Here is a 22,754-nt window from a genome sequence, read left to right as displayed (position 1 = left end):
ATTCATGTCAGTAAATATGTAATACTGTAAGACTGTTGAGTAGAAAAACTCATCCACAAAACAGATCCCATAACATGTGTTAATGTGTGTATAACATTATATTTTAGGAGAAGACATAAGACCAAAATAATGAAGAAAAGAAGACCAAATACATGTAATTGGATAAACATCGATCATCCTCCCATTAGTTCTTATGTCCAATCATTCATAAGCTCAAATGCATGATATCCATTAATAATTAGTGCAAAATATGGGGAATTTTGATCCTTTCATTTTCTATCTAAAAGGAATAAATTAACAACCAAAAAGAACAAAGAAAAAAACAGTTGTACATCTTGCATGATTTATAAATTGACGTGACACAATTTGTGAATGAATAGATTAATTTGCATATATGGACCACTTAGTGTGGGATGATGTAATTGTGAGTGTATGAAAGATATGTTTTTTGGTTTAATTGGTAACTTTAATGAGTGAAAGAGTAGCCTTGTTGGCTAGTATTAATGTGTTTTAATTCATGGGGACCCCTCAGTTGCTTCCTTTTGTGATCTTTTAATTAGCAGACTGCATGAAAAAAATTCAAAGCTACTCTCCCTCTCGATCGATTTCCTTTTGGCCAGAAATCAGAATTCAGACATCTTTTTTACGTTTTCATGGTGGGTGGCTGTTTAATGAAGATTAGGTCATGTAATGAGAGAAATTATATATATACAAATATATAAATAAAAATTATTTATTATTTATCAAAAATTCAATGCAAATATATTATTGAAAAAGCAATATTGAAAAATAATAAAATAATGATAAATAATATTCCCACATCACTGAGTTAAGCAAGAATTATTCGGAGAATCGTGACTTTTTGTATCTTGAGATAATTAGGCAAAAGTACCACCCAATAATAAAGTAGGATTCTTCTCCCGATTTTAGTGATGTGACCACCCTAGCTAGCTACTAAATCTGATTTTTTTTTTTTAAATAATTTTTTAGAAGCATTTTCTTGCCTTCATATATATAATTTAGCAATTTTCATCGACATATAAAATAACCTAATGAGAAGAGATCATTTTAGTTAAATGATGAAAATAAAATAAAATATTATTTTTTAATATTATTATTATTTTTAGATTTGAAAAAGTTAATTATTTCTTATATTTTATGTGTAAATTTTAAAAAATTGTAATGATGAGATGAGATTAAATATTTTTTAAATGAATATAAATTAAAAACAAAAATTTTATATGTAATTACTTTTACGTACTCTTTTATGCATTCTATTAATGTGATTGTTTATGTATTAAAAAAAACTGATACAACCACATCAGTAATATATACAGAAAATACACAAATATAAAACACAGCATTTACAGTGACCTCAAAACAATTATTCATTCATTCACATGCTTGTGAAGGTTCAAATAAAAAATGTAATAATTATCCGAAAATAATGGATCCTGGCCCCAAAAGAATGCAAGTGCATTGATATTTTAATAATTTAAATCTCTCTCAACTCTCCCTTGTCTTTAATTAAAAAATGACTGGTTAATGGTGTTGGACTCTCCTGTCTTTTTTTAATTATTAAACTTGTTTAATTACCTGTATTATCATAAAAATAAAATTAATTGACTTGAAAGTTGGGAAATGGAATAAAATAAAATAAAAAATTAGCTGAAGAAGTTAGGTGCTTTGAATCATGCAAAGTGAAGTAGTCATGGAAAAGATTAGAATGATTTCATGCAAGGTAATTACTTTTTTACACTTTTTGTCACATATATTGAGGGACACACATCACAAAAAAGGCACATCACATTGTTGGACTGCAAAAGAAAGATAAGAGATCAAATCATTTTACAAAGTCTTTGTTATATAAAATTGATAAGTGAGATTTTATGGGTAGGTATTGGGTAACCTAACCATATTTTCTCTAACAAACCCCATATAATATTATATATATATATGTATGTATATATATTATGTCCTCTTGTGTTCTCTTTAGTTTTTGTGGATTCTTCTTGCTTAATACATCAACAACAATAACAGTAAAGACCTCTACACATCCTTGTCAATCTTGATTATACATCTTACACATAATGAAATAAATAGCTTATTTTTCAAGCTATGATTTGTCACTAGCTGTTGCTCACTCAAAATTGTATATGAAGCAACAAAGAATATATCTTCTTTCTTTTCTTTTCTTTTCTATGATAACCGATTAAAAATATCTTAATATAAGTACTAGTCTAATATTTGGTCGTTCGTATCGGGTTATATCGTAAAAAATAATAAATAATAAATGATATTCAATTATTTAATACTAATTTATAAAATAATAAAATGATGATAAAAATTAAGATAATAAATAGCATTACGCTTTTATAAATTAAAGGAGAAAGACTAAAAAGTTAATTTTCGAAGGTAAGGAAAAATAGTAATAAAATTTGTTAGGCCCAATCACATGAATTTGTAAGAAAAATTGTAGAATAACTGTGCTAACCAAGATGGTGAAGTTAAATATTATCTACGGTCATTGTCCAATGGATACTCGACACGTAGTGTACGGCAGGTGATTCCCCCCGAATGTGCAAAGTAGTCGCAAGGACTATATGGTGGATGGATTAACGCTTAAAGTCAAATAAATAAAATACGTCAAACCGTCCACGTTCTGGATGCTGCAACCCGACTCTCTTTTTTCAAATTTCACACTTAGAAAAAGAAAAAAAGGCATTTTAACATTCCTATACATATTTTTGTAAATTTCTGTCAAAATTGAGAAAAATTATTAGTGTATTAATTTTTTATTTTATTAAAATTATGTTGTATTATTATGAATAATTATATCAATAACTTATTGTAGAGTATACATATTGCATATGGTTGATGTGACAAAATTTAATTTATAAAAAAAATTATAAATTTAAAATTTATAAATTTAGTCAGTCATATTAATAATGTAGATGATGTGTTATTGATGTGAACTTACGAAAAGATTGGCTCTTTTCATGTGTTTGTTTTGCTAATTCATTTCAGTCAATCTCGTCCATTTAATTTTAAAAAAAAAAAATATTTGTAGTAAATAAATATAATAATTATTTTTAAAAAATAATTAGATATCAAAATTATATGAAAAAAATTAATTTTTTAATAATAAATATTATTTTTTTTAATAAATTATTATAATACACTTGCACACGACTATATGTGCAGCGTTACTCTGTTGGAATGGAAAATGGAACGAATCTTGACGTGTGAAGTGTGAACAGAAAAAAACATACATATTGCAGGAGAAAGGCATCTCGTTTTGGTTACCAGTTCAGACATTTGTCTTAAATGCTGGCTCCGTATTTTATAGCTTCCGTTTACAAAAGGTCAAGGTAAATAATACCTTTAGATTTTAAGGGGCAGAGAGCCTTAAGTTCCGTGTCAGAGAAGGTGAGAGAGTGAGAGACCCGCAAAAGGCCAAAAATGGACCCCAGTCACCCTGCATCCTAATTCTTCTTATGTTTATAAAGCAGTTGGGGGAGCTTCCCGTTCTCTACATCTCATAGCCAAAACTCAACACTTCCATTCCATGCAGTTACCTGCCACTCGCTTTCTTTCCCTCTTTTCAATCTCAAAAGAATAAAAAAGAAAGTGTACCCAGAAAAAAACTCTGTTTACCGCCCTCTATCGAGATATGAAGAATTAAAGCTAGGAGATACAAGACAAAAGGCCATTGCTTTGAGAATTAAAAGAGAGATATGGATATGGGTTTTAGAGTTTTCTGGTGGAACATGTTGAGACCTGACATTTTCAAGTTATTGCTTTTGTTTTCTTTGGTTTGTTGTGCTGCAGCTTCTGTGACTTATGATCACAGAGCTATTGTGATTAATGGGCAGAGAAGGATTCTGATTTCTGGGTCCATTCACTATCCAAGAAGCACTCCTGAGGTAATATAATGCCAATGTGGTTCACGGGTTCCTTCTGTCTCCCCCCCGTTTCTGCCTTTTTTCATGACTTTTTGAGTCATGGTTGTCTGTGGTTCACTGTTGCAAGTTTTTGTCGATTCTGAGCTCAAATTGTTTTTCGTTTTCGTGGGTTTTTTGGCTTGTTGCAGATGTGGCCTGATCTTATACAGAAGGCCAAAGCAGGCGGTTTGGATGTTATACAGACATATGTGTTTTGGAATGGACATGAGCCTTCTCCAGGAAATGTAATGCAAATGAATTTTATCTAATTTTTCTTCTGTAAATACTGTGTTCATTTCTGGTTGAGAAACACTCATTGCATTTTCGTTTTTCTTTCTATTTTCAGTATTACTTTGAGGATAGGTATGATTTGGTTAAGTTCATCAAGGTGGTACAGCAAGCAGGCTTATACGTTCATCTCCGGATAGGCCCTTATGTTTGTGCTGAATGGAACTTTGGGTACTAATTATTCATAATTATGCTGTATTTTAACGAAAAATTAAATTTCAAACCAAAAAGGGTATATTTAGTTCCATTTGACGACCTTATATTCAGAAGCTCTGTTTTTGTTCTGTTTCTGATTCAGGGGATTTCCTGTTTGGCTGAAATACGTTCCGGGCATCGCTTTTAGAACAGACAACGGACCATTCAAAGTTAGCACTTTGATTTTCTAATCCATAATCATTTTCTATAAACTTATGTAAAATATATTTTGAATTATTTATTGATTTTTAATTGGCCACAATGAAGGCGGCAATGCAAAAGTTCACAGAGAAGATTGTCAGTATGATGAAGGCAGAAAAGTTGTTTGAAACTCAGGGCGGTCCTATCATTCTGTCTCAGGTAAGAAAAACAGCTCAGCTAGTCTCCCTCATATTTCTAACGATGGTTTTATAAAATTATATAAAATATGTTCTTAGCTTTCTCAGAAGATTGGCGGTCAAGCTTGTTGATATGTGCCGGTCAATCTTGTTTATATGTCATTGTCTATATTTGGGCAGATCGAGAATGAATATGGACCAGTTGAATGGGAAATTGGTGCCCCTGGTAAAGCTTATACTAAGTGGGCAGCACAAATGGCACTAGGTCTTGACACTGGTGTGCCCTGGGTTATGTGCAAGCAAGAGGATGCCCCTGACCCCGTTGTAAGTTGCTCTGCATAATTTTCAACGCTTCCTCTTTAGCCTTTTTTATGCTTGTCATTTTCATATTATTTTCGTATTATTTCTAGTTGCCTATCATTTAGTGCCACCTACCTTTATTGGTGGGGCGTTTAACAGTGTGTTATCTCTCCATAAGGTGGTTTTTAACTGAGACTTTTTTGTTGGCCGTGGTTACCCTTCTCCTGTACAAATACTTCAGGTCGTCCTATCCATGTTTGCGTCTTTTTTTAATTTTTTTTGTCCTCTCTTCATTTATCTTGGATTTGGGTTTTGGATTTTCTAATAAATGCAATGGTGGGCATGTCTCGACTCTCCATCCTACTTTATCAAATTCCTTCATGTTTTATGGTGAAGAATCAGTTAAAGAGATTTTCGTGTTCTTTCAGAAGCCACGTGTTTGGGTTTATTTTTCTAGGGATTGGAATTTCTATTATCAACTACTACAGCTTTTATTTATTTATTCTTTTTATCAGTAGAAAGGAAAAACTTCAGTTATTATTTTTAATAAACAAAAGCTTCCGAATATTGCTCTCTCACTAAAATTTTCTGTTTTTGATCTTTGGACAGATTGATACCTGCAATGGTTTCTACTGTGAAAACTTCAAGCCAAACAACGACAATAAACCCAAAATGTGGACAGAAAACTGGACTGGTTGGTAAGTCACAAGAATTGCTTTTGTGGTGTAAAGAAAACCATTTTGATTTTTTCCTTTCTCTGAAAAAAAATATCTGTATTAAATATCTAATTTTGTAAACGTCTGACAAACTTCAATTACGTTGTGCTTTTCATTTCGAGTCTTTCTGGAGACTGAAATTTCTCTTTCATTTGTTGTATCCCCAGGTACACTGAGTTTGGTGGTGCAGTTCCTCATAGGCCAGCAGAGGACTTGGCATTTTCAGTAGTGAGGTTCATTCAGAACGGTGGCTCTTTTGTTAATTATTATATGGTACACTATCCTTTGTTCTCTTTCCATGTTGATCTAATTTTCCTGGTGTTAATCAATTAAAATAAATATTCATCTGAATTCTCATAGTACCATGGAGGAACCAACTTTGGCCGAACAGCTGGGGGTTTTATTGCAACCAGCTACGATTATGATGCTCCTATTGATGAATTTGGTAGGCATTTACTTTAGCTCATTTGAGTTGGTTGTGTTAAAGTAGTTTACCCGCCTCATTTATTTTTCTCTAATGTGAAACCTACTTTCATATTGAAGGCCAATTGACTGGACTTTTCCCTATGTACTTGGAAAGTACTATGTCATAATTATCTGAACATGTTGCCATTCTATTCCAGGACTGCCAAATGACCCAAAATGGGGACATTTGAGAGATCTGCACAAAGCCATCAAGTTATGTGAATCAGCTCTAGTTTCTGGAGATCCCACAGTGAACTCACTGGGGGATAATCAAGAGGTAAGGTTTTTCAGCTATATAGGAACTATGATTAACTATATCTCTCTCTCTTTTTTTTTCCCAATATTTTCTCAACTTCAGTGTCATATTCTAGGCTCATGTATTCAAATCAAAGTCTGGCGCCTGTGCTGCATTTCTTGCAAACTATGACACAAAATCATCCACAAAGGTGTCCTTTGGAAATGCACAATATGACTTGCCACCTTGGTCCATCAGCATTCTTCCTGACTGCAAAGCTGTTGTTTTCAACACTGCAAGGGTATGAGAATGCTCTTTGCTACGTCATGAAATCTCAATTCTCTCTCAGTAAAAGTGTGTTGAGCGCCTAAATAGTTTCAAATTTCATTTTCTTCATATCTTCTCAGATCTGTATTTTCTTTTTTTTTTTTCGGTAAAAATCTTGTTAGTATTAATAGAAGAGTATGCATTGCACAAATATATATGGAGGAATCACCTAGCTAGGAAGAACTATATTTTCCTACTGAAGCTATTAAAACGTCTATGGAAAGATTTTTGAAAAGTCTTGCAAGATATTTTAACAAAATAATTAAGTGTCTATTTATTTGAAATGTAAAGTTTAGTACTGCTTTATATTTTATCTGTTAGTTTTTTCCATCTGATTTTGTAAAGTGTTACTTCTACAGCTTGGTGCTCAAAGCTCACAGATGAAGATGACGCCTGTAAATAGTGCATTTTCATGGGAGTCATATAACGAGGAAACTGCCTCTGCTGATGATGATGATTCAACCGCAAGGAATGGACTCTGGGAACAAGTATATGTCACAAGAGATGCTACAGATTATTTGTGGTACATGACAGAGTAAGTAACCAATCACTGCATTGCCTTCTTTGAGACGAAGCAAGAAGAGTACTTGTACTGATATATTCTAACCTCAACTTTTATAAACTTTCTTGCTCAGTGTCCAGATAGATTCAAATGAAGGATTTCTGAAGAATGGACAATCTCCTCTTCTCACTATATTTTCAGCAGGCCATGCCCTGCATGTTTTCATCAATGGTCAACTATCAGGTAAGAACAGTCCTTGCGAAATTAGGCCAAACACTTCTGCTGGATTAACTTTGATTTGATTAATTAATTAGTTTCTTGTTCTCAATGTAGGAACTGTTTATGGAGGGCTGGATAATCCTAAATTAACTTTTAGCGATGTTGTGAAGCTGACGGCTGGTGTTAACAAGATATCTTTACTAAGTGTTGCCGTGGGTCTTCCGGTAAGTTTTCTCAACTGGATTCATTTTCTTTACAATGCTTTTAATTGCAGAAAGATATGATGCTTATGATCTCTGCATTCATGTTGATATGTATCAGAATGTTGGCCTGCATTTTGAGACATGGAATGCTGGGGTTTTAGGCCCAGTCACGTTGAAGGGCCTCAATGAGGGGACAAGAGATTTGTCGAAGCAGAAATGGTCTTACAAGGTTTGTTCTCTATATGATTTCTGTTCCACCCCGTTCCCCTGCTAGCTTGATTTCTTTTCTTTTCTTTTTTGAATGTGTTGGTAGGTTACCTTCATAGAAAATAGGTAGGTACTTTAAAAATAAAAATAAAAAAGTTAAAGTGCCTTGATCAAATCTTGACAATCATTTTCAATATTATTAAGGATCTTACTTTGCCATGACGATGGTCACAACTCACAAAAAGTTAAATGACTTATTTTGCATTTCTTCCCGAGCAGATCGGTCTAAAAGGTGAATCTTCAAGTCTTCATACCGTAAGTGGGAGTACCTCTGTTGATTGGATGAAAGGATCATTACTAGCTACAAAACAACCCTTGAAATGGTACAAGGTGAGAACAATTTTAGCCCTCAATCAACACATTCCGGTTACACTTCTGAATCTATTATGATGAACTTGATATTGTGATATCTCCAGACTACTTTCAGAGCACCAGAAGGCAATGACCCATTAGCTTTGGATATGAATAGCATGGGAAAAGGTCAGATATGGATAAATGGTCAGAGCATTGGACGCCACTGGCCTGGATATAAAGCACATGGTGGTTGTGGCGATTGTAGTTATGCTGGAACTTACACTGATAAGAAATGTCGAACTAATTGTGGAGAAGCCTCTCAAAGATGGTGAAAAAAGTTCTTAATCATTTATTTTAATTTGTTATTACACTTTTAAATATATATGATAAAGCTGCTATATTCAGGTACCATGTTCCCCGCTCATGGCTGAATCCGAGCGGGAATCTACTGGTCGTGTTTGAGGAATGGGGTGGTGACCCAACTGGAATTTCTTTGGTTAAAAGAACGGCGGCAAGTGTCTGTGCTGATATCTTTGAAGGCCAGCCAACACTTAAGAACTGGGGCATGCTAACCACTGGGAGAGTCAATAGACCCAAAGCTCATTTATGGTGCCCACCTGGGCAGAAAATCTCTCAAATAAAGTTTGCTAGCTATGGACTACCCCAAGGAACATGTGGAAGCTTTCGAGAAGGAAGTTGTCATGCACACAAGTCCTATGATGCGCCTCAAAGGGTATATTATTATCATCATTTCCTTTTTCTTTCTAAGATATGTGGAACTTTCAAAGACTTTTGCAATTAACATCCACTATTTATTGCAATCTCTTTGGATCACCATAGACCCATGGTTACTGAAAGAAGATGGGTACTCATTGTTTGGTCCCAAATCTTCGCTTGCTTTGTTAAATCACTTCCTTACCTGATTCTAGATTCTTAAGTCCCACTAGATATCCAGTATTGTTAGCGAACATCTCTTTTTATACTAATCTTCCGATCAAACTGGGTTCTCTCTTGCAGAAGTGTGTTGGAAAGCAATCTTGTTATGTGACCGTAGCTCCCGAAGTTTTTGGAGGGGATCCATGTCCAGGTAATATGAAGAAACTTTCAGTTGAAGCCATCTGCAGCTAAATATAGCAGCTTCCATTCGTACACAATAAATGATGAGCAAGGAGTTCATCTTCAGTATATAGATACTTACACATCTGAGTTGCCAAAGGCGATTGATTTGACTTTGCACGAGGGCATAAGTGTAGCCATTCCACACACCACCTGGCCAAAGCCAAATAATGTAAATAGTGAAGATGATTCTAAACATGCATCAGAGATACCGTATATGTATAGGGAAGTTGTCATTTGTCAAATAGCTTTACATGTTATTCATAGAGTTTACTACAACTTTAGAGTCTCCACAAACGAAGGCAGAAGTTTTAACTTGTTTGTGGATTGTCATGTATCGTTCTGGGGGAAAGCAGTTTGCCTTGTGAGAATCAAGTGGAAGTAATAAGTGCTAGCCTTTTGAATAGCATTTTGATTTGCCAATTTCTACCATAGAACTCAATAATAATCTCTTCTACCTCCTTATACTTGAAATTCGATCACCTTGTTGCTCTCTTAAATACATGATCTTGTATTATCACATTCATGTAGTTATTTAATGAGCAACAACACCGTAGTGCAACATTCTGGCAATGTCCACACTATCACATTCTTGCAAGTTACAGGTACTCATTGAACAACAGAATGATACGTTTTATTTTACAACTTGGTCTTCTCTATACACGAGATAAAAAAATGGGTTTGGAGCTCAAAGAACAACTTCTGCATAAACTGGGGGTCTATTCCTCTACAGAATCTAATACTAAAGTGAAGACAATTTATGACTCAAGCTATTAATTACACCATCTAGATCTCTATCAACCTGTGACAGTTCTTGCCCTTGATGCCTCCACTTTGCCAATCTACTGCTGAGATCCATTAACATCACTACATCTTCATCAATTGTAAGCTGGATTAGCTTCTTAATACAATTAATTAAGTACTTGCAAGCCCTTAACTTAAACCGGGAAATAAATTGCAGTCCACTCTCTTCACTGTCAAATAATAAATCAGACATGCTCTCAACTGTATCTGTTAAACTGAAAACAAGACAGGCACCTGCTACAGCCTCCCTCTTATTACATTTATCCGTCCATCTAACTGATTCTTCCCACTCCACAGAGCTCCATTTTGCATGTTTCAATTTAGTGCATTTGGTTTCTACTGACTGAAGTATTCTCCCAGTTGCAGCATAATGTAGCAGCATCTGACATCCATCTTCATCTATATTATTCGAGCACCCAATCAAGGCGCCTAATGGGATTCTTCTGAATAGCACATTTTGCTGAAAATTAAGACCATTGGGTGATTTTTCCTCGCAAGACACCTGACTGTTGACTGTTTCATTCCAGTACCACATTCCTATGTCTTGGAATTCTTTGAGCCAGAGTCCAATGGTTTGACAATCACGCACTTTTGTGAGAGTATGATCTCTGTTTTCACCCAAATTGGGTCTCTTTGGTTTCTCATTGTAACATACCGGATCTTTGTCACGTGAAACTGAACCAAATTGTTTCGGCATCCACGAGTCTGATATTTTAGTTAAAGAAGGAACAAGCATGTCCTGATGATATTTACTAGTGGGGCTCAGAATCCATCCAATGTACCTTGCTGCAGCAGCAGAATAAGGTGGTTCCATGTCATGAGTTTCTCCAATTTTGGCGGTCACCAATTTGAATTTTGAATGAAAATATTCTGGAAGATGTTCCTCAGTGAAGAGTAAAACAGAAGCAAAATAAAACCAATCTGGGAAGTTGATTGCCAGAGCCCTGCTATGCAATATTTAAAGGATGAGTTCTGGAAGTTGGGTCAAAAAGGTGTAAAAGCCCTATTGCATTCACGTGGACCAGTGGTGTAAGAATTTACCAAGAAGATTTGTGACCAAACGTCTTAGTCTTCATTACAGCTGGCTTGATTGCTGACATGCGATCTTTCCAAGCATGTGAAGCTGGTTTGCTTACAGAACAAGACAACTGCATAAGGCATTCAGTCGATAATGGTCCAGCCAAGATCCTCAATAAGCGGTGGTTGTAGGGAAAATATGCATTAGAAAATGGAAGCTTTGATCCTAATTCTACTGATAAGCCCCACCAGCTGGGTCTGGAGATTACATCTAGTATTATTGAGATCAACTTGGTTAGAAATTCTTGCACAGAGGCCAGACCCCTGTTGCACACAAAAATTAGAAAAACAGAGTCTATAAGCTGGCTACTTAGGGAATTCCAACCAAAGACACATTTTTCAAAAATAAATTGTCCCTTTTTTTATTATCTTTATCAGTAAATACTTTATTTCATCAATGTTAAACCCATGAAACACGAAACCAGGACATAATTTTCAAATGAAGAACCTTCGTTATACATCATTTGTTTTCAAGTCCAATATAAGATATATAGTACCTATAAAAGGGAAGCATGTTTATATATAGCTTGAAAAATAATCTACATATTAGAGACCAACACGACACAGCTCTGAACACTATTTTTATTTTTAATAAAGTACAACCATGCACATTGTTTTAGAAAGTAACAAACACAGAAGAATTATGATGCATTTAGAAGCAACTTAACCTGATATTTCAATTCCTTCTAGGATGATAGAGAAAACAATGAGCAATGCAAAGGGCTGGAGCATTTCATGGGATAAGGAAGTATGTACTCACGTCAATAGAAGCCAGCTATGTAACAAAGCTCTGGTCTCAATAAACATAGTAGGAGAAAGTACCAAGCATAGGATTGTATGGCGCCAATCCATCCTCTCATGAAATTCCTCATTCAAAGAAATGAAAGGCCTCTCCATAGTATCTTGAAAAATTTTCAAAAGATCATGCTTTAGAGTTAATGGGTCAAGATACCAGGACAGCAACCTGCACAAGGATGATGTATAAATAACTATTTACAAATGTACAAGTGCTTATGAACATTTAAAGAGTGCTGCAATCTTATGAGAGCCAGAATACCCATAAAGATTTATGCAAACAATGGGGATAAATTTCTTCAACATTTTATATTGGGTAAGAGTACTTTATGTCTTTAATGAACTTGAAGAAATAGTAGTGTAAAACTCAAAACAGCCCCAAAGAAAAGAGTGTCAATGGAAGGATAACTTAGGAAAACTAAAATCAGGTTCTGGGCTTAGATTTGCTGGCAAGAAGGTATATATCTCTGCAAATTCTACATTCGCCTTTTCACCAAAAATTGGGATTTCATATATTCAATAACATTGAGTTCATTTTCAGAGGCCAATGGAACCCGTGGAAACTAAAATGTTTAACATTTGTATTTAAGTGAGGAATTATGCCCCATCAAATGCTCCCGTCCCCCCACGATAGGAAGGAAAAGAAAAAAATTATAGCAACTCTGTTAACAGCAAACCTGAAAGGTACTTCGTAATCCTTAAATGAGAAATCTCTGTGAAATTGGCAAAGCAGCTGTGAAACTGCTATGCTTCTTCTATGAATTGATCTTGGAACAAGAACAGGAATTGATGGTAACAAGTATCGACAACAAGAAGCTGAAATCACTAATCTTACAAGAGCACATGATAACATTTGCGAAAGCGTTCCTGCAATATTTGACAAATGTGTTAAATAACTTAATGAAGAGGACTGTAACGGTCCCATAAATCACATAATTCAAGTGTCAAATCCAGATGACAAATGAACAGAACAGGAAAAAAAAAAAAAATCTTCTTTGTGAGATCTGTGAAAAATGACAAGCATTGATTCAGAGTCTCAGCTCTGGTTCTCAGTAGAACTTTGTTAATCCGATCACTAAATAAGTTCGCAATGAACTTAAAGAGGTTAGACATATATTCTCAGGACCAAGACATGGGAACTCACTAAGAAGCCAATAGCAAAATAGCGGTTTGAAAGTCCTACTTTCACGAAATTAAACAAACCCACCGTGTCCCTCCAACTTCCATGTGACATCGGCGCACGCTTCAATCAATTCGAAACAATCATGGCGCGAAAATGAGCTCCCGACCCGCAAAACCTCGTCTGTATGAACTCTAAACACTTCGCAAGAAATTGAAGACGACAAAACAGTGACAATCGTCTGGACCAAATATTCGAGCATCGAATTGAAAACCTAAACGAGAACAATTACACGATGAGAAACTAGAAAAGATTGCTCTCTCCAAAAGGCCTAACCTAGATGCTTGGAAAGAGCTAAACCTGGGGCGCTTTGAAGCACATTAGGGATAGTGCGGTGTCCAAAACACTGACCCTAGAATCTTCATCGAGGTTCAGAGATTTGTTAAACAATGAAATGGAGCAACCCAGAGTTTCTTCTACGTCTTCTTCATTTAGGGCTTTGAGGTGCAAAGCGAGCCTTGCGATTAGATCGGTCACTTCTGGTACGGTGGTCATGGTCGAGAGAAATCGGAGACGACGACTCGGTGGTAATTCGCGCCAAAAAATAAAAATAAATAAATGGGAAATTTAAAGGTCGAGTCTGTCTCGTTAATGGCGGAAATAAAGTAAATTATTATTTTTTTAATAAAATTCAACTTTTTATAAAAGATTAATGTACATACAAGGTCGTAAAAATGATATTTATAATCATTGACATAGGGCTGCACGTCGACCCAATCCGAACCGGTAAAGATTTGTTCCGACCCGACTCGAAATGGGGTTATTTCGAACAGAAGCATTCCGTATTTCAGCCGTTACCCGATTATTTGATCCGAATTGTGTCGGGTCGGGTTCGATTATTCTGTTTAAATGTTTTGTCTTGAATTTGGACGGATAAGATTAGAATTGAGAAGTGTCTTGGACGGATAAATTATTATTTTTTTAATAAAATTCAACTTTTTATAAAAGATTAATGTACATACAAGGTCGTAAAAAATGATATTTATAGTCATAGAGATAGGGCTGCACGCCGACCCAACCCGAACCGGTAAAGATTTGTTCCGACCCGACCCGAAATGGGGTTATTCCGAACAGAAGCATTCCGTATTTCAGCCGTTACCCGATTACTTGATCCGAATTGTGTCGGGTCGGGTTCGGTTATTCCGTTTAAATGTTTTGTCTTGGATTTGGACGGATAAGATTAGAATTGAGAAGTGTCTTGGATCTGGATGGACAAGATTAGAATTGAGAAGTTGAAAAGTCTTTCTTTTTCCACTGTACACACACACACAAAAATGTCTTTCCCGATTCATCACCTCTCTCTCTCTCTCTCTCTCTCTCTCTCTCGTTCTGAGTGAGCCATGGCGTTATGTCGTTATCGAGCTGCTCAGTTGACCAACTGGCCCAGTTATTGGGCCCAAACACCACCGATGCCACGGCTGCTGCAGGCTACCTCTGTGACCAAATCTCCACCATCTCCAACAAGTTTATCGACACGGTTTTGCCATGGAGTTACCTGTTCAGGTTTGCCTCGCCTTTGGCTCCCCCTCCAACGGCTTCATCGGTCACCACTTCTTCGGACTCAAGGAAATTCCTTTGTCGTACTTCGACTACATTAACTTCCTCTACCAGTGGGCCTTCGCTATCACAGCTGCAGGTATCACTAGCGGCTCCATCATTGGGGGCACCCAGTTCGTCGCCTTCCTCACTGGTTTCATTTACCCTGTCGTATCCCACGGGATTTGGTCCCCTGATGGCTAGGCCAGCATTTTCAACACAGAAAACCTTGTGTTTGGCATTAGCGTGGCCAGTTGCACCGCGGCTCTCACCACTTTCTTTGGCAAGAGAATCCTATCCGACCACTGGTTCTCAAAAACAACTCCGCATAGAATCGGTTAACGGGTAATTACTCGATCCGAACCGTTTGAAAAACGGGTAGCAATGGAATTAACCGCTTCCGAACCATTTTGTTTCAATTTGGGTAAAATTCTGCGAGTCGGGTCGAAATTTCGGATCGGCCTATGTGAACGGTTTAATTGTTCACCCTTACGTAGAGTACGTAAATGTAACATAATTTTTTATTTTTAAAGTGAGTAAATATGTATGGAACCTACATAAAAAAATTAGTTTTTTAATATTAAACCTTACTCTTTTTTAAACTAATTGCATGGTGTTTATATACTCTACGACTGTACATAACGTTATATAAACTTATAAACATGTATATATCATTATTCAAATAAAAAAATATAGAAGCTTTAGGCTAACAAAAATTAGGTTTGTTAAGGATGTGTTTCACCACCAACCACACGGATTACCTATAACAAATGAAGGGGCGACACTCGTTGCCTTGGGGACACTTCGATACCAGAGTCAATATAGCAATATGCGAGTAAATGTATAAAGTAGCAAATAAATCTAGTTAAGAATTTGTTACCTCTTGTAGGCTGTTTATAGAGATTATTTTTTTGGAGTGATAGAAGTCCAATTAGTCATGAAGCATTTTCTTTTTAGAAGTCTAAATCTCTTTCCTATTAGAAACATGAACCTCTTTTCTCTTAGGAGTCTGAGTTTACCTCGTATTAAGAGTGTGAATCTATCTCCTGCTAGAAGTGTGAGTCATATTCTTTATAGGAGTTTGAGTCCCTCTTAACTTTATCTCTTAGCTAAAATTGTGAGAGCTCAAATATCCCTTTCAAGGTTAATAAATATTAAAAAATATTTACATAATTAAGATTAATAATTTTTTTTTTTTGGATAAAAGGCTAAATTTTATAAATTGATGTCACTAATTGTGATGTTGTAGATTTATTTTACGGTAGAAAGAGTTTACAATATGATATACCATAACATATTATATCAATTTATTGAATAATTATTACATATAATTTTCAAATTTGGATATGTGATATTTTGATTTTATTATAGGATGTCATGCCAATTAAAAATAGTGCTTACATTATCAATGAAAGGCAAAAAAATTTTATATATGGAGTTCTTAATAGTTTTCTTAATGTATAAATTTTACTTTTTAAAATCTTTGTATGAACTACCTTTTCATTAATTAAACAATGGCCCTCACAAGAAGTAACATTAACAATCATAATAATAATAATAATAATAATGGTTTTTTTATTCCTCCCTATTTTTTTTCTCTTTTATATTTATATATATATATATATTAATTTTTTTTATTCTTTTTATATTCTTACTATATTTTAAGCAAACGTGACCATTTTTCTTTTGTTTCTTATTCTTACTATGTAGCAAGAATAAGATTACTATATTAGTGTATTTGGCAGATCGAATATAGATAGAAACGATCTAATTAATAATTTTGACAAACCGAAAGGGTGTATTATTAAAATAAACACTGCTACAGCCACCGCTGGGCTCCCGCTAGGTAATAAAAAAATATTTTTTTTACATAATTTTTTAATACTTTTAAATATTTAAAAAAATATAAAAAATTCACAACAATATTAAATAATTTTTTCTTAATCATTAAGAAATAAATAAATAAATAAAAAGATAAAAAGTTGAGAACGGTAGCTCCTAGCGGGGGATTTAGTATTATTCTATTAAAATTGAAACAGACTTCATCATCCATGTCCATCCATATAAACATATATATATATTGTATAGTACAATTCTGAACTTTTCTTGCAATCAAATGGAGGAATTACAACATGCTTTTAGTGCCTCTTAATTTGCTTCAATGACAGGAAGTACTTTATCGATCGCTCTAACGTTTAGTTTAGGTATTAGAATATTTCAATACTCTATTATTATTCATTATTTTATCATTATTTTTTTACTATTATTCATAAATTATTTAAGATCACCTTATTCCTCAAACGTAACCTTAGATATTTCGATTTAAAAAATTGTATTAGCCATCTTATTATTATTATTATTTTTTGAAAAGAATACCTCATATATTGAATTTACTTGTTAACTGAGTTACAAAGTTTATCAAAGTTCACAGCTTTTAACAGCTCCTGTGGATGATCTTCCATCCAGACTCTTTCTTCCTCTACAAATAAAGCACTTTTTGCAAGATCATGTGCAACACTATTACAAACTCTATTAACATGTAAAACAGACCACTGCTTTCTATTCTTCAAAACAGACTTCACATCCTCTATCAATTGACCATGCCATTCCCAACACTCTTCTGCATTATTAACTGCATTGATCACAGACTTTGCATCTCCCTCCAACTGCACCTTACTGAATTTCAATTCCTCACATAATTTCATTGCCCTCCAAAGAGCATGAACTTCTGCTACTACAGGGTTTGAGACATTCCATCTGCAACTGCATAACGAGGCTAAAACATCACCACATCTGTCTCTGATCACCACCCCCATTCCACATTTTCTGTCATCACTTTTTAGAGCTGCATCCCAGTTTACCTTCACCGTATCCCCTTCAGGTGGTTTCCAATGTAGAGCTCTACCGCATTGAGAATTGCTTTGTTTTGGTTGTGCCTGCTGTGTCTCCTGTGCCTGCTGGTATTCACTCAAGCAATTTGCAGCTTGACTAAATACATCATTAGGCCCTTCAAATCTATTTTCAAAGACCCAACCATTCCTCCTGAACCATATCCTTCTCAACACCACAGCTATTAGTTCCATTTGATCCTGAGTCAACCTCAAAGACCATTCAGACCAAAGTTCAAAAAAGTCTCTTTCATTAGCTGATCATTTCTGCACTGGACTCCACTCACACGCCCAAACATCCCCTGATCCACTGCAACTCCACAAAGCATGACAAATTGATTCATCCTCTTTTCTGCATACTCGGCATAAAGCATCTTTTACAACCTTTCTCTTAAACAGATTTTTCTTTGTTGGAAGACAATTTGTAATAGCCTTCCAAACAAAGATCTTTGTAACCCCTGGTATATTAAACAACCATAATTTCCTCCACATATCCCCTGCACTTTCTGAAACCTCCCCTTCCTCTCTTCTTTTTTTTATTTACCTCAACATGATAAGCACTTTTAACATTGTATATACCATTTTTTGAGAAGGCCCAGATCTGCTTATCAGGAAGTTTGGAAAAACTGATAGGTAGATTACAAACAATGGCAGCCTCTTCTTTATCAAATACTTGCTTTATAAGTCCCTCATTCCATCCTCCATTCTCACCTGAAAGTAATTCCTCCACCCTGGCCTCAGCATTCAGTATTTGTATAGGAGATTGAATTTTAAAAGTCACAGCCTTTGGAACCCACCTGTCTCCCCATATTTTTATACTTTTACCATTCCCAACTCTCCATACCAACCCTTCTTTCAACAAACTCAATGAATCCCACAGACTTTTCCACATAAACGAAGGTTTAAAACCCAATGTAGCATGTAACAAGTCAGTGTTTCTAAAGTACTTATCTTTCAATAACACTGCAGCCAATGATTGAGGGTTCATCAAAACCCTCCAGCACTGTTTTGCAAGGAGTGCCTTGTTAAAAGCTTCTACCTCCCTAAAACCCAAACCTCCCTCATTTTTTGATAACCCCATCTTCGACCACTTCCTCTACTGAATTTTGTTTTCCTTCTGCTTGAAGCCCCACCAAAATTTTGCCATTTGAGCTGCCAATTCATGACATAACTTCCTTGGTAGTTTGAAAACACTCATATAATATGTAGGGATAGCCTGTATAACTGCCTTTAAGAGAACCTCTTTTCCTGAAGGGGAGAGAAACTGATTTTTCCAGTTACTTAGCTTTTTCCATACTCGATCCTTCACACTATTAAAAGCTTGATATTTTGATCTACCAACCATTATTGGCAGTCCAAGATATCTCTCACAATTGTTCTGAATTCTTGCCCCACAGTCCCTCATAATATCACCTTTCACCTTTGCACCAGTTGTAGGACTGAACAAAACAGTTGTTTTATGCTTATTCAAGCTTTGTCCAGATGCCTTCTCATAGGTATCAAGTATGCCACTAATTGTCTTCCATTCCTTCCAAGTAGCCTTCCCAAAAATCAAGCAATCATCAGCAAACAACAAGTGTGTCAGCTTGAAACCCCCTCGAGTCACTGAAACACCTTTTAAATCACCTCTGATTTGGGCTTTTTCAAGCATAGAACTTAGGCCCTCTGCACATAGAAGAAAAAGATAAGGAGACAATGGATCTCCTTGTCTCAAACCTCTAGTGGGAAAGATAAAGTCACCTGGTTTACCATTGACAAGAGTAGCATAAGACACTGATGAGATACACTTCATGATTAGACCCACCCATCTATCTCCAAACCCCAGTCTTTTCATAACAGCCTCCAGATAATCCCATTCCACCTTATCATAAGCCTTTGAAATATCTAATTTAACTGCCATGCTTCCAACTCTGCCATTTTGTCTACATTTCATTGAGTGTAACATTTCATAGGTTGCTATAACATTGTCTGATATCAATCTCCCTAGAATAAAGGCACTCTGACATTTGGAAATAATGGCATCCATTACCCTCTTCAGTCTATTAGCAAGAGTCTTTGCAATGATCTTATAAAACACATTGCAAAGACTTATAGGTCTAAAATCATTTACACTTCTTGGCTCATTAACCTTTGGGATTAAAGCAATATAAGTTTGATTTATCGAGTCTTGCAATCTGCCCCCATTTAAAAAGCCCAACACAGCATTGCTTACTTCCTTTCCTACCACATGCCAAAATTTTTGAAAAAAGCATGCCCCATACCCATCAGGACCCGGGGCTTTTAATGCCCCCATCATATTTATGGCTTCCTCAACTTCCTTCCTTGTAAAAGTACTTTCCAGAAAATTATTCATATCAGATGACACCCTAGGCTCCAAAGCTTTTACACCTTTATGAATATCTTGAGTAGATGGTTGTGCACTAGTATAAACCATAGAAAAATGGTCTCTGAAAGCTGCTGCAATTTCCTCTTCTTTTTCTCTTAGAACAGATTGACCATCCAATATTGACACAATCTTGTTCCTTCTTCTTCTCTGATTAGCACACTCATGGAAAAACCTGGTGTTTCTGTCTCCTATAGTGTACCAATTCCTCTTTGCACGCTGCTTCCATTTCACATCCTCCTGATCAAGTAACAAGCCCACCTTCTCTTGCAATCTTTTCAACTCCTCCATGTTATTCTGACAAAGATCCCCTTGTATCTCCCTTATGTTCTTTGATACCTGCTCAATTTCCTTTCCTCTTCTTTTATCCTTTCCTTTGAAGCATGATAATAAAGCCTGACTACAGCACTGCAATCTGGTTTGAACTTGTTGTATAGGTTCTGATGCTAAGAGACTCTTCCTCCACCCTTCTTTAACCACTTGCTCACATTCTTCTTGTTGCAACCAACAAGCCTCAAACCTGAACTGAAAAAAACCCCTCCTTCTACCATTCCCTTCATCAACAGTAGAGATTACTATGGGCAAGTGATCTGAGCATCTCCCTGTTTGAGCCATCACCTCCACTTCCTTGAAAATAGACTTCCATCTGTTATTCACCACAAACCTGTCCAATCTTTCTTTTGTAAAGGATTGGTCCGAATGTTTATTAGACCAGGTAAATCCATTTCCCTTATATCCAACATCAACCAGACCACAGTCCTCTAATGCTTCCCTGAACAGATTTATCTGACTTTCAGCTCTTCTTTTTCCTCCTACTTTCTCATTATGCCATAATATTTCATTAAAATCTCCCCCCACACACCAGGCACCATCATTTTTAGGTTTTAACTGTCTCAACAGGTCCCATGATAGCTTTCTTTTCCTTGATTCAGGATGACCATAGAACCTTGTGAAGCACCAGCCTTTTTCTTGCCTTTCTCCTTTTACTATTACAGTAACATGCCACTTTGAGTAGTTTACAATCTCAGCACCTTTCTCATCTCTCCAAAAAAGTACAATACCACCCCTTCTTCCCTCAGAATCAACAGCAAAACTTCATTCCATCCCTAACCTCCTTTGCAAACCAACAATTTTACATGACCTGATTTTTGTTTCACAAACAAAAACCAGAATGGGCTGCTTTTCCTTAACCATAAGACTAAGGTCTTGAACTGTCCGAGGGTTCCCAAGCCCTCGGCAGTTCCAGCATAGGATTTTCATGCTTCCAGGTGGTGCTGCTCAGTAGCCACCACCCTTAGTATATTTTCATCACACACTACCTCATCACCCTTCTTAATTCTCTTGCCACCATCAAACTGTTCACTATCTTCATCCATAGCATCAAAATTTCTTTTTAGTTGAGAAAAAGAGCTAGTTTGCTTACCTGACTCAGGCCTAGCCCTAGCCATTCTTTTCCACCTTGATGACCTCTTGCTCTCCACATCCTCATCAGTCAATTGCAGCATTTTATTTTCAATCACTTTAGACTTCTCATCTTGTACATTCACACAAGCATCTGGTCTACTATCATCCCCTTCATTCACATTCACCATAGGTTGAAATAGGACCTCCTGTACCTTCAGCATTGAATTTACATCAGTCACCCCTTGTTCTACTAACTCATCCTCCTCCCTTTCCTGCTGAGATTCTCCTCCCTTCTCCATTTCCTCATACTCCTGCCTTGAATTATCCTTCTCTTTTTCTTTTTTCTTTTTTATCTTTTCCTCTTCCCCTTTAGTAGTTACTTTTCTAATTATAGGCCTTGCCCTAAGCCACACTCCATATTGACCAGCACTTTCATCACTCCCCTTACACCCCTCCTTTTCATGCACAATTCTTCCACAATTAAAACAAAGCCTAGGTAACTTCTCATATTGAAAAGGCACCCAGCTTCTCCTACCATCCACTAGAATTGTCCTTCCTCGAGCTATAGGTTTTTTAAGATCACACTCCACCTTAACTCTTAAGCATCTCCCCCAAGCTGAGCCATCTTCCTGCACATCCACCTCCACAACCTTCCCTATCGATTTTCCTATCTCCTCTCCCATCCTTTTTGTCATATAATTCAAAGGTAAATTTAACATTTGTACCCATAGGCAAGCATGATCAAAGTCAAACAGATTAGGTTGCACTTTACCTTCAAATTCTTTTAGAACAAATAGATGATTATCAAACAGCCAAGGACGGCCATCAAGAACTCTCACCTTGTCTTTCCGAGTTACGAATGTTATAACATAGCAGTTACTTCCAATCTCCTGGAATTCCACTGGTTTTCCTACCTTCCAGATTCTCTCCATCATAGATCTGATAACTTCCTTTCCAATCCGTCGCATTGAAATCACCTTCCCAACCAGACTACGTTCACTCTTCAGGTTCAATAAACTCGAATCAGAATGCTGTATTTCGATCGGTCCATCCTCCTCATCATTCAGCTTCAATCTCCTCCATACTTCCTCCATGTCTTCCATCGTACTCCTCTGCTTACAGACGCAAACAGAGATCAACACTCCTTCCTCAATCGAGGAAGAATACTAACTGCTCCTCCTCAGTCGCTTTCTAAAAGAAGAAAGCAGTTGAGAGAATACTCGACAAAGTGCTCGCATCCTTATTAGCCATCTTATTTTGAATCATCATCATCATACC

General features: G+C 36.0%; 3 protein-coding genes across 3 annotated transcripts; 1 reads left to right on the top strand and 2 right to left on the bottom strand.

Moving 5' to 3' along the window:
* The first annotated feature begins 3,524 nt into the window (after window positions 1-3,524).
* LOC122304368 (beta-galactosidase-like) lies at window positions 3,525-9,818 on the top strand. Its single transcript, XM_043116595.1, has 19 exons — window positions 3,525-3,926; window positions 4,094-4,189; window positions 4,291-4,403; window positions 4,531-4,597; window positions 4,695-4,787; window positions 4,946-5,089; window positions 5,675-5,763; window positions 5,949-6,054; window positions 6,142-6,226; window positions 6,405-6,523; window positions 6,618-6,782; window positions 7,168-7,343; window positions 7,444-7,553; window positions 7,644-7,753; window positions 7,851-7,961; window positions 8,219-8,329; window positions 8,416-8,621; window positions 8,699-9,026; window positions 9,311-9,818. The coding sequence occupies exons 1-19, from the start codon at window positions 3,738-3,740 to the stop codon at window positions 9,419-9,421; spliced, it is 2,529 nt and encodes an 842-aa protein (XP_042972529.1). The 5' UTR covers window positions 3,525-3,737; the 3' UTR covers window positions 9,422-9,818.
* Window positions 9,819-9,998: 180 nt separating this feature from the next.
* Window positions 9,999-13,827, bottom strand: LOC122304369. The gene is made up of 6 exons (XM_043116596.1): window positions 13,566-13,827; window positions 13,293-13,479; window positions 12,763-12,952; window positions 12,051-12,254; window positions 11,255-11,554; window positions 9,999-11,157 (listed from the first exon to the last, which is right to left on the bottom strand). Exons 1-6 carry the CDS (start codon window positions 13,758-13,760, stop codon window positions 10,152-10,154), a joined length of 2,082 nt encoding a protein of 693 aa, XP_042972530.1. The 5' UTR covers window positions 13,761-13,827; the 3' UTR covers window positions 9,999-10,151.
* Window positions 13,828-17,191: 3,364 nt separating this feature from the next.
* LOC122304861 lies at window positions 17,192-18,770 on the bottom strand. Its single transcript, XM_043117125.1, has 2 exons — window positions 18,234-18,770; window positions 17,192-17,890 (listed from the first exon to the last, which is right to left on the bottom strand). Exons 1-2 carry the CDS (start codon window positions 18,768-18,770, stop codon window positions 17,192-17,194), a joined length of 1,236 nt encoding a protein of 411 aa, XP_042973059.1.
* Between the last annotated feature and the right edge of the window lie 3,984 nt (window positions 18,771-22,754).

The sequence above is a fragment of the Carya illinoinensis genome, chromosome 3, assembly GCF_018687715.1.
Source record: "Carya illinoinensis cultivar Pawnee chromosome 3, C.illinoinensisPawnee_v1, whole genome shotgun sequence".
In the NCBI taxonomy this organism is placed as follows: domain Eukaryota; kingdom Viridiplantae; phylum Streptophyta; class Magnoliopsida; order Fagales; family Juglandaceae; genus Carya; species Carya illinoinensis.
This window is presented reverse-complemented; position numbering and strand designations above follow the sequence as displayed.